This window comes from Acipenser ruthenus, chromosome 4 (assembly GCF_902713425.1).
Source record: "Acipenser ruthenus chromosome 4, fAciRut3.2 maternal haplotype, whole genome shotgun sequence".
In the NCBI taxonomy this organism is placed as follows: domain Eukaryota; kingdom Metazoa; phylum Chordata; class Actinopteri; order Acipenseriformes; family Acipenseridae; genus Acipenser; species Acipenser ruthenus.
In genome coordinates this window covers 25,355,304-25,367,946 of record NC_081192.1, presented here as the reverse complement: position 1 = coordinate 25,367,946, position 12,643 = coordinate 25,355,304, and the positions used below count along the sequence as shown (strand labels likewise).

The following is a 12,643-nucleotide window of genomic DNA, read 5'->3' as shown; positions in this document are numbered from 1 at the left end:
ATTACAAATAATCGGCTATGTCGTCAACAAAAAATGTTTTAAACGGTATTGCTATTCAGGCAATTCATTTTGTGAACAGTTTGTTTTCTTAGTGTTTGTGTGTTTTGACTATATCAAACTCATTTACAATAGGCCTGCAAGCTGCGAATTTAAAAAGGATACACAAAATTCTAGCAGGCACAGGAGCTAATATGAACACACTATAGGACCCTCAAAGACTATCATTTTTGGGGGCTAAAAGTCGTTCCAATAGGGTCACATTCCTTTCAGGAACTACACTGCCTTATTTACATGTTATCATAATTTTAAAAACACTTAAAATTAGATGAAGGTTTCAGATTTGAATGAGCTCAACTGGACAGATGTCATGATTAGCACCAACGGTACTAGATTTAAGAGCTCAGAATATATAAAAGACCTAACAGAAAAATTAAACTAACATAACTGCATTCTTTAAATATGATTTGAATGAATGGACTGAAACTAGAATTAGTTTTTAGCATTTCATGGAAACATGTGTTTCACATCAGGAACATTGATGTAGTAACAATAATGATTTTTTTTTTTTTTGTTACTTATATTTTTAAAACATGATCTGGGAGACGCGTCTACTGTACTGTATGTATAGATAAGCAATTAACATTTTGCAACCTAGTTATTATACATGAATGTTGATTTAAGATGGATGATCCTCTTGGAAAGTCTCAAGTCAACAACCACAAATATAGAAAGAGCACTCAAGTGAGGTACACCTTGGTAGTGTAAGAGCTGCCAGTAGATGGGAACTTCAGCAGAAAAAGATAAACAGATGAGGGGATGGATGTCCATGCCCACAGTAATACAAATTACAGATAATTTGTTTTTAAAGCAAATTAGTTGACAGGCTGTTGCCATATTACTAGGGTCTACTATAAAATTAGTGTTAAGATTACCAGGATTAGTGTTTTAAGTATACTGATGATTAACCATTCTTCAGCAGTGTGGCGTAGTGGTTAGGGCTCTGGACTCTTGACTGGAGGGTTGTGGGTTCAATCCCTGGTAGGGGACACTGCTGCTGTACCCTTGAGCAAGGTACTTTACCTAAATTGCTCCAGTAATAACCCAACTGTATAAATGGGTAATTGTATGTAAAAATAATGTGATATCTTGTAACAATTGTAAGTCGCCCTGGATAAGGGCGTCTGCTAAGAAATAAATAATAATAATAATAATAAAAGTACCCCCAAAAGCAGGTGCTGTGATTTTATTCAGATTCAAATATAGATTACATGTTTTAATCTATTGAAGGAGTTAGTACTAACAAAAAGATCCAGGATTAGAAGCAGGTTTAAAAAAAAAAAATGCATCATTCAGGGGAATATTGCAGAGCATTTGATGCAGAAAAAAGAATACTAAAGCGAAGACATTATATTTACATTTTTATTGGAAAAAGGCCATATGAACTATAATTAGCTTGTTTACAACAGCTAATTACAAGATAACTAGTCACTGTAACCCATCTCAGAATTTGAAAGCTTGAAAAATATACAACATTTCATAAAAAGGAAGGTAGGGGAATGTTTTTTTTAATAATAAAATGTAGAGTCAATGTAGAATAAAGGGTGGAGAAAAGATATTGAAACTCAATATACAGGACCACATTAATGGCAAACGTAGGGTCGTACAACAGCTACCCTAAATGATGGAATGCCACCTTTTTCTGTTTCTTACCAGCAAGAGAAATAGGCTGAAAGGGTTAGTTTCAAATGAACAATTACACAGATAATTGGGGATAGATATACAGATATATACTGTACAAGAACATAGCGTTACAAGCATATTTGCCACCGACCCAATATATATATATTAGGTACAGTACTGCGGAGTCGTTTAATACTGTATTCATGTGTAAATGTAATGCTCACTAGAAAAAAAAGTCACTAAAAAGTGTCAATAAAATTTGAGAAACTATTTATTAAAATGTAAAACCCAACCAATTAAATTACAGACTGATTTGGTAAGCATTGGGCAAATTAAAAGGCCTATTCATTTTAACTAAATTATTTTAAAATTTAAGGCTTTGTATTCATTCATGAAGAAGAAAAAAAAAAAAAAGTACTTTTCCCTCCTCGGATTTACTTTAATGCTGTATCGGGACATTACTTTCAGCTTCCAACGATGACGTCATACACATTACCTGGGAAAAGGGGACATTAAGCAAATTAGTTGACAGACCATTGCCATATAACTAGCGTCTACTATTAAATAGTATTACTGTTCCGATTCCCAGAAGCAGTGTTTTAAGTATACAGATGTCCTGAGGCCGGTTTTTCAAAACTTGTAATCTGGATAAAAGTGATCCGGATTTTGCAATCCTATATTTTGTGATCGAGATTACTTAAATAAAATAAAATAAATTACAAAATCTGTTTTTTAATTCATATTTATTTGTAATCTGTATAAATGTAATCCAGCAGTGACATTTTCTGAAAAACCGCATTAAAACAATCCACTTGAAAGTAATCTCAATCACAAAATTCGGATCACTTTTATCCAGATTACAAATTTTGAAAAACCGACCCCTGATGATTCTTCATTAAATTTGTATTGTGTAGGAAAATGTGGAGAAATACCCCCAAACCCAGGCAAAACCCAAAGTCAAAACATTTTATTAAATGTTGCAATAACAGAATTCTTTATTTACAATGGCATTATTTAACATCAAATAGCAAATAGCAAATAGCATCAGCGAAGCATTAGTCAACAACTTGCATAAATGTGTTTAAATTTCTCTCAATATACCTAACTTTGCATAAAATGCTCACACTAGGATTACAAACATCAATGCAGGTGAATAAGGTGATGTTTAGTGTGAACTCAACTGGAAAAATACATCTCTGAGCCTGCAACACTAAGCTTTCTCCAGAAAAACCATATATTTTACATATTGCTTAGATTTAACCTTGCCTCATCTTTTCATACAGACATTAAATGAGAAACAATTGTACAAATAATATAACCCACAACTGATCACAGACAAAACATGGAAAATTAACAGCAAAAATTGTCTGAATATGCCAAGAGGGCTGTAGTCTGTATCCAGCAACAAAAACATATAAATTGATGATGAATTCATTCAATATTGTACACAATTCACTATACAAATATAATACAACAGACAGCTTTGTAGGAATATACAAATCATAAAACCAGATCTAAGGCATTATGCTAGGTTTAGCATTTTGAGGTTCTTACATTGAGCTTCTACCTGTTCTATGAAATTGGCAGACTATATAAAACAAATAATTTCCCAAAATCCGAAAGAAAACAAAAAGTAGAGACAAAAGTTTGTCAATTTAATCAATCAATCAAAGCCTGTTTGATGTAAAAAAAAAAAAAAAAATGAAATCATATTTTTTTTTTAGTGTGCAAAGAAGGTACTTGCTCCCAGTCAAAACTGTCCCTGTACAAATACTATAAAAAGGTTTTTAAACCACAACACTTCATGGCTTATGGTTTAAAACTGACAGTGTCATCTTTGGATTCGGCAAACAGAGCTGTAAAACTCAGTTCATATGCTAAAATGGACTATTCTAAAATAGTTTTTTTTCTTAATGTTTTACACGGTGAATTTAGTAAAAGATGAATATCTCCAAATATTACAAATAAACACCAAAAAAAAACACAGCTGTTTTGTTAATATATTGAACAACACACAGCTGGAGTCTATGCATATACCAATTTTGTGTTTACAATGCACTGTACAGTGTGAGGACCTACGGTATAAACTACAGTATTCTTTTTTTTTTCTTCTTCCAGATGTTACAGGAGGGACAACAAGCCCCTACCACACTGGGACTTCAAAAGTGAAAAGGAAAATGTAATAAAGCCACATACCACTAATGGTAGGTATATTTCCACAACAATAAGAAATATAAAATTATAGTTTTACAATGGAATGGCTAAACTTATACCACCAACATACTGGTATATATGGAAATGGAACCACCTAAAGAATTGCAGCTAATGTGTATGTGGATTAGTTGCCCAGGCAGCTAAAATATATACTGCCTTTTATAAAGTTAGTTCATATTTGATGAACTATGACACCATACAAATCGCCAGATAAAATTGTCAATGACAAGCTATTTTTTATTCTCTTATGAAAAGCTACGGGCCAAATATCACAACTATAATGACCTAGCTAAAAATAGGGATTAACCAACTCATAGGTGTCCTTAAATTCAAACAAGCACCCTTTTCATTTAAAATAAAACAAAATACAAAATATAAATATATATAGCCAGAAAAGGAGAATTAGGGAAATAAATGGGCTCAGTGAGCAAATCAGCTGAAGTTTATTTCTCAAAAGTCTTGATATCACTTTAAAATCAGATAATTCTGGCTTATACATTCACTTGAGCACACCTCTAAAAAGAAGAAAAAAATGAAATAAATTACAAAATCTATATAGCTTGAGAACACATTTCAAACAATATTGGTTTGTAGGATACTACCTCCTACACTATTCACATAGTATCTTCACACTAAAAAGGCATATATACTTCTGACCTCTGGCTAGCCCAGCAGGACTGGACTAAATGAAAAAAGAATAGAAAAGAAAAGGGGAAGTCATTTATTCATGGCTTGTTAAAAAAAAGGGGGGGGGGGTGCGAATTTCTAGAAAATAATCTAAAATGAACAAAGTAGTACTGCAGACAATGATTATTCAAGAACACCATTAATCTGACTTTCGATTTGATACACGGAGATAAAAGGGGGCTACAATTAATACTGAAGTACCTTGCTTTCTGGGTGAACTGCAGAGCAAATTTTGCCTAAAGAAAAATTTACAAAATTGTAAAACAAAGATTCTCAAGTAGTAGTTATTGCTTGGTTACATACACCAGAACAGTAAAAGTTGTGTACCTAATAGTTTCTTTCTAAACACTCCACTCCAATGACAGTTTGGGGAAAAAAAAAATAAGCACACACACACACAAATACATTTGAGTTATGGCTGTCATCTCCCCCCTCCCCCATTTATGCTATTCACAACACCACAGCAAGTGGTAACCTATGTATATTCCCCCCCCTCCCCCCTCCTCCCTCAAAATGTGCCAATAGAAATTGAGCCTCTTTGATGTATGTGATGGCCCTCCTCGGCACAATCTGAAACATAATCTCTACGTGCTGGATGCCATTCCCAACAAATGTACACAACATTGCAATTGTAAGACCAGGTATTAGGGGAGGATTAAAACTGTAAATGTATGTGTAGATAAATATATTATACATATATACACACATACACACACACACTAACTGTATAAATATCCTCACTTGAAAAAAAAAGCAGGATCTTAAAGGTTTGAATAATATTCATAACTACTCTAAAGCAGGACTGAATTTCTGCCAATCTATGAGGGCAATTTTAGACATTCTGGCATCTTACTGCAAAAAAAAACAAACAAAAAAAAAAAACAGAAGTGCCCCTTTCAGGCATTTAATCTAGATACAAACCTGACCAGCTGGTTTATTTTTTTAAACCTAGTATTGGATTTAAAAAAAAAAAAAAAAAAAAAATGATATATATTATCAGCTTTTCTGTTGACTACGCAAGTCTGGCTTTATAATAAACAAAATTGTATATATTCTTCAAACCATTCATTTTATTTTATAACCTCTTAAATTAATTTATTAACCCCTACAGCTTATACAGTTTCTTATTTTTCACACAACAAACCCTGTCAAGCAAAAGGCTTAAGTCTCAAATATGGTGAAGAATTCTGACAAGAAGCCGCCTCACCCGATTAGAACAAGAGAAATAGAAGAGAGAAAAGAGATCGAGAAAGTCAGAGAGAGGAGAGAGAGAGAGAGAGAGAGAGAGAGAGAGAGAAGCAAACCGTGTACATCATAAAATAGAACAAGATAATGGTCATTTTCCCCAGCAAGGAATACATTCATCTGACAAGGATTCTGTTGCCACTATCAGTTTGTTGTTCAGGGGAGACCTAAGTCACACTATGGTGAATGCGATGAACACACTGACTGGCTTTCTGTTTGCTTACTTGAGACCGAGCAAGCGGAGGTTGCTACTTTCAGAAGTGTTGTAACAAGGTTTTTTTTTTTTGTTCTTGTTTTATCCCATTAATCCTCAGATCCTTTTGATTGCTGAACCTGGCAAATCTATTCAGCAGCCAGTTGGTTAGTTGGTTGGTTGTCATAAATGTCAACTTCTTAAATACTGACAGTGCACTGAATTGTCAGGAAATGTTTTGAGGGCCCAGCAGTGGTGTTGGTCAACAGTATTTCTGTAGATGAAATACAGAATATAAATTTAGTTAAGTTATAACAAATACATTTAAAGTAAGCATTTTATAAATAACTAAATATTTAGATGCAGGACAATTTGGTATTACAATAATATTGCTAATTTTATAACAGTAATATTCCAAAACATTCCTACTAAATGCTTCTCAATTGAAAGATTCAGATTTGCACAATATTAAATGCATATAGAGGTGTCAACAGTATAGTGGTATAAGATGTTGTCATCAGGATTACATTTCATCCAGTTTATTTAAATTTATCCCTCCCTGTTCTGATTGTTAATATAAATGAAGCTTCACTAATGGCCAGACACTCAATTATTTAGTTCAGTTATTTACAACAGCACTCTCAGCATATAAATCAAGTACTATTATTTCCAACTGGTAAGGTTATTATAGAACTCTTAATCCACTATTAGATTTTGTATTTTATTCTTGAAGTGAATTTCTTTCAACTCGTGGCCCTGGCCCTGGTCACCAACACATTTATAGACCTGCAGGTATGAAGTCCAAAGGTCTCACGACTGCATGGCAGTGGCAGCTTTACAAATAACTGCAACAAAAGGGTTTATTTTTCTTGTACAACATAGATGATTAAATTAGACCTACAGCTTTGGACAAAAGTTTTGCATCACCTAGAATTTTAGGATTGACACTATATATATATATATATATATATATATATATATATATATATATATATATATATATATATATATATATATATAAACCTGTATGACCATAATTTAGATCTTTTATTTAACATCATGTAATCAATAAAACTACAATTTTCGATTTCGAAATGTCACGTTTTTCAATTGTTGTCAGTTTTTCGTTAAGTATATGGCATTGCAAATACTTTAGGTCCCAAAGAGTTACTTAGCCCACTGTGAACCAGGCGGAAAAATCAATACATAAGTATCATATAAGTTGCACAGTTTCAGTATACAGGTATACAGTCCTGAAGTCTGAAAGCATTTGTCCTCCAAGTGCAAAACCAGACTTGCACTAAGTGCACACTACTAATTACAGCACCATTTTAAGATTTACGTTAAGCCAGCCTAGCATCATTACTCTTGAATTACAAAAAGTCATCATGTTAAATTATTCACAACCTTGTTGTCCTAAGTACAGCACAATAAAGTGTAGGCAAACACTTAGAAAGTCTTCAACTTGTAATTAGTTTAGCAAAGAATTGTAGTACATAAAATCACAAGAAAATAGGGGATGGCCAAGATGGAATGGAGTTATAACTCTTCTTTTTCCCTTAGTTAGTGTTATTCACATTTCTCACCCGAGACCCATCGCCCTCCTTCTTAATCATATCCATTCCAGGCAACTGGTTTGGAAAGAGGTTTCCTCCCCTCATAGTAGGCTCAGTCACCTGTAATAAATGTAGTGTAAACCATCATATTAAAAAAAAAGAAAAAGACGACAATGCAGGACAATATATAGATTTCACAGTCTATGTCTAATTGACTGGTCAGTATTTACTTATCCAATTTGTCTCCTTTTATAGAGAGTTATAAGAGATTGCATACAATATTTAAAACTTGAATAACAGGCCCAATATATGCATTGTAAGAGAGAGAGTCAGATAGTCATTTTTAGAGGTGGCCCATGTTAGTTAAGGCTGCATCTCTTACCTGCTCAGGACCCATGGAGGACAACCCTGATGTAGGCACAGAGGTCATTGAGGCCATGTTAATCTGCCCCGACATCTGGTTCATGTTGTTCATACTGCTGGAGTTTGTTGCCAAGGACACATTGATGTTCATATTATTGTTGTACATGCTGGCATTTGACTGTTGCCCAAACTGAGGCGATGACTGTTGCGAAAACATGCTAACAAAATAAGAAAGAAAACATAACTGAACTTGAACAGAAAAGAACAATTAACTGAACAATTGCAGATTTTAAAAACTTGGCCGCACAGTGAAACGGCACGCCAAATCAAAGGAGCACATCAATTCTGAGGTGCAACTTTAGTTGGTGTGGAAAGGAGCTTCTCATGTCTAAAGAAACTCAAAAGTTATACCAGAAACACAATGTGAAAAGAACAACTAAAGAACTTGGCCATTCTATTGAGAAGGGAATCATGAAGGCACTGGAGAAGAATCCCTGCTGGCATGATCATATGATTGACCATTTCACATCTCAGGAGAGAAGGGTAGACTTTATTTACAAGTAAAGGTAAGACAACTGTTAAACTGACAGCTTTAATCTTTTTTGCCATAAAATAGTAATTTACTGTCAAAGTCCATAGTAAATGTAAAATACTGGGAATTCAATTATCAGTCATCTTTACATAAATTGATTGTTTTGAAACATATGGTGATGTGACATGCACTAAACTTGTTCTCTTTGAAAGATTGTATGTGGATTGTGACTTTGCTATTTGCGCTATCTTTCTATTATTAACTATTTTGATACTGTGTATGGAAGCCCATTTCCGCCAGTATATTAATTACAATGCGTTTGTGTGTTCAGTTTATGGTACTTTGTTTATGGTTTTATGTGGTTTGTGTGACTTATGTTTGGGCATTGTTGCCGTGGTCTACCACTAGATGTCATATCTTTATTTAAAAATGCTTTTGATGTTTTGTATCACAGTTTTTTCACTGCTCGACTGTATTTTCGTTACATTTTTAATTTAAAAAAATGTGTGTGTGTGTGTGTGTGTGTGTGTGTGTGTGTGTATACACACACCTCGTTATATCGCTATACTGTGGATTCGGATATATCGCGGTCCTGGAGTTGGCTCTACATTTTTACAGTCTAACTGCGCATGTCTAAGCTGCACTATACATGGACAATTTCACTTAGAATTACTGTTCGTTTTATTTTGTACTGCACATCACAAAACTAAAATATACAGAACCATTAAAAACAAAGCATTAATATCGTGCTGTTATCATATACACACACATTGCACAATAACACAAAGCAAATGAAATATCTACGTGCTGCAGCGGTTTTTTAAGCAATGCACTAGCGAAAGTCACAGGGCAGTGACGTCAGCTCCCTAGCAACAAGCCTCTACTGTGGGAATGGATTCTTTCAATGCAGCGGTTTGGGCATTTGAGAAAGCAGAGGAAGATTCATGAAATTAATTGGAGACTTAAGTTGATGAGAAGCAGTTACCCTCCGCAGTATGAATTAAAACGGTGTGCTGCTTTGTATACGAAAAGTGGTTGTACAGTATTTATTTGTTAGCATATTTGTTTTTCTGTGGGTCTCTCGCTATATTGTGGCCCTCGATATGTAGTGGATTTGTACTGGACCCCAAATGGGACACACTGTTATACTGCATTTTTCTTAAAATAATTGTAACTGTGATAATTTTCTTTGTTGTTGAAACACATGTATTCTCTGCAGTTAATTTAATATGTAGATCCATATGGACACACATGCATGCAGGACCCTCCACTATATCCTTGTTACATGGATAATAACATACAATATCCTTTCATCTGAAGGCCAGTGAAATGGTGACTATTATAACACATGGCAACAGTAATATATTAAAAGCCCTTCAAGTATTAGTGCAGACATGGAGAGCATTCATGTTGCTTGTTTCAGTCACAGAGGGATTTACCTGTTTCCACTCATATTCCCCTGTGGCCAGCCATTCATCTCAGACGATGACTGGAAGGTTGCGTTAGCCTGGGGCTGTTGCATCATGGGACTCTGAGTGTGACTCATCCTGGGCGACATCAGGGTGCTCTGGGGGGCAGCAGCTCCACCAAATCCTGCGTCAGCTTGCTGATTCATTCCTGGAAACAAACAAAGAGCCTGTGAGCCCTCTGCAAGGCTTGGATAAACCAGCTCATGCTCTACAACCCACAGGTTTATCATATTTAGAGACTGAACTTTACACTAGTTATGGTGCTAGGGTTGAGCAGCACACTGGTCAAAAACAAAGTGGCAGTAAAATCTTTTTGCCCTAGGAGTGATTGGAAGATAAATTAAATAACTAATGAGGCAAACGCATTAATTCAAAATCAGCACAGTGTTACAGTGGTTTTAGCTAACAAAATAAATTCCTTAAATCCCATCAGTTGTGCATTTACATTTACTGTACCATTAACGCAGTCTACTGGGGACCCAACATTAATGACTATCTCTGGTGTTGAGGACTGTTTATCATATACAGGTATACCACCGCTGTTGACAGGAAATTGTGCACACTGTTAGAGCACCCCCTTATTTAACGTGTCATTGATGATACTAAAAAGAAGGCTACTGTATTTCACTCAAACAGCCATGTGTAGTACAGTATTAACTGTAACAAGATTATGCTCCCATCTGCACTTTGTTTTTCAATTATACGTAACAAGAACCTAGCTCATAATCAGGAGTAACAAAAGCAAAGGGGTTCTCCAATAAATGATTATTATTATTAATTTCTTAGCAGACGCCCTTATCCAGGGCGACTTACAACTGTTATAAGATATCACATTATACATTATTTCACATTATACAGATACCACATTATTTTACATACAATTACCCATTTATACAGTTGGGTTTTTACTGGAGCAATCTAGGTAAAGTACCTTGCTCAAGGGTACAACAGCTGTGTCCCCCACTGGGGATTGAACCCACGACCCTCCGGTCAAGAGTCCAGAGCCCTAACCACTACTCCACACTGCTGCACACAAGTGATGACACAAGTGAAGAGAGATCTATAGCAAAAGAGTAACATACCAAAATTCAACTACACACAAAGGGAGTCTTAAAAGTGCATCTGGAAAGAAGATTTTAACAGCAACATCATGTTTTCTTTTGATTTAAAAAAAAAAAAATTGCTGGTGACTCCAAACCACCGTCTACTAATAGTCACGATGTAACACAGTACCAGGTATAGTGTGGTGAAGTATCAAACCGTAGCACCATGAAGTTCTGGATTTGATTCTCATGAAAAGGAAACCAACAAAGCTGAGTCTAGCTGACCCTTGTTTTGTCATATCGGAAGTGATTACATGACTTGCACTGCTCTTTGAATATAAAACATTAAAAACGCACTCAACAATGGCAAATACAGGAGCAATTTTTTTTTTTTTTTTGATTTGCAGGCAAACTTTGTATGGAACTGTTTTGTATGTGAAGTGCCAATGTGGAATTTAACATTTAACACTTTTGTTTGTTTGTCCAAATATATTCACGGTCGCCAAACTTTACTTATCATCAGGTGGTCATTCCACAGGGCTAACTTGTAGCATCCCACAATCATGTTGCATTTTTCAGTAACATATTATTCCTAGTGAATATTTTATTATTGTATGCTTTCTACAGTTCTACTTCAGAAACCAGAACTTGCCAGTTTGTTTACAATCCTTTCATAAACTTCCTGTTGCCACTTCCTGTTCAACAGTGTGAACTCGTGCCACTACCTGCTGCAGCAGGAGATTTCATGCCACTTTTTTGTGGTTGTATTTTTGCTATATAGATTTGGGTACACGGGTTTGTGTGTGGGTGAGAGATATGGTGGCAGTGGTGGGACAGGGCCCCTCCTGACCTTACACGGAACTGAAGAAAAAAAAAAAAAAAGAAATTATATAAAAATAGAGAAGAAAATGTAACTGGGCCCACTGTGTGTTCCCTGCATCCGCGTAGGTGTGGGGATGCTGTTGGACTTTTTTAGCCCCTCCAAAAGCAAGCCTAGGTTACGCATCAGCGGTCTTGCTGTCTAATTGCAACTTTGGAGGCCTGGCTCTCCCAGTACCCTGAACTGCTTCCAGCGCCAGAAACAGAAGCAGGGGAGTTGCCTGCACCAAAACCAGAGTTGTGTACTCCGGAACCAGAGTTGCCAGTTCCAGAACCAGAGTTGTCAGTGGGAAACAGGCACACCGCTGGAGAGACTGCCCGATGTCCTGCCAGGCTGGTGTGGATGCTGTGAAAGGTTTGGGCACAGGTGGCACGGATGCCCATGTCCAGAGCCCAAAGGAGACACCTTGCTGTCTCCAGAACCAGAGGAAGAAGCCCCGCTATCGCCCCCAGAGCTAAAGAGGGTCGCTGGTGTTTGTGGTACCACCAGGCACAGTCGTTTGCCATAAGATAAAAGTAAAATGTTAGGTTATCATCATAACCTTGGCTCTCTGAAATAGAAATATAACCATTACCATTTGGGTGTTTACCTACTGAAAACCCCGAACATGAATAGATTATACCAAAGCTGCACGCCAGCGCCTGTGACGCAGTCATGCCCGCCCCCCAAGGGCATAAGACGACTGCACGCAGATGCCAGCATCAACTTTCCTTCAAGAATGCTGCAGTCATTGACGAAGAGACCTTGAAGGTTAACGGTTACATTTATTTCAGAGAACCAG

General features: G+C 36.0%; 1 protein-coding gene across 4 annotated transcripts in view; it reads right to left on the bottom strand.

The window, feature by feature from the left end:
* Window positions 1-1,335: 1,335 nt before the first annotated feature.
* The window catches only part of LOC117400234 (nuclear receptor coactivator 2-like), a 99,856-nt gene continuing 88,548 nt past the window's right edge, over window positions 1,336-12,643 (bottom strand). For 3 of the 4 annotated variants that reach the window (XM_059022225.1, XM_033999853.3, XM_034920561.2), the window contains 4 exons: window positions 9,910-10,087; window positions 7,958-8,156; window positions 7,606-7,695; window positions 2,632-6,293 (listed from right to left, as the gene is read on the bottom strand). In XM_059022225.1, the coding sequence (XP_058878208.1) occupies window positions 6,282-6,293; window positions 7,606-7,695; window positions 7,958-8,156; window positions 9,910-10,087 (479 nt within the window). In that variant the 3' untranslated portion in view covers window positions 2,632-6,281. Of the gene's footprint in view, window positions 2,177-2,631; window positions 6,294-7,605; window positions 7,696-7,957; window positions 8,157-9,909; window positions 10,088-12,643 lie in introns of those variants that run through there. The other variant, XR_009328437.1, reaches the window with a different exon arrangement.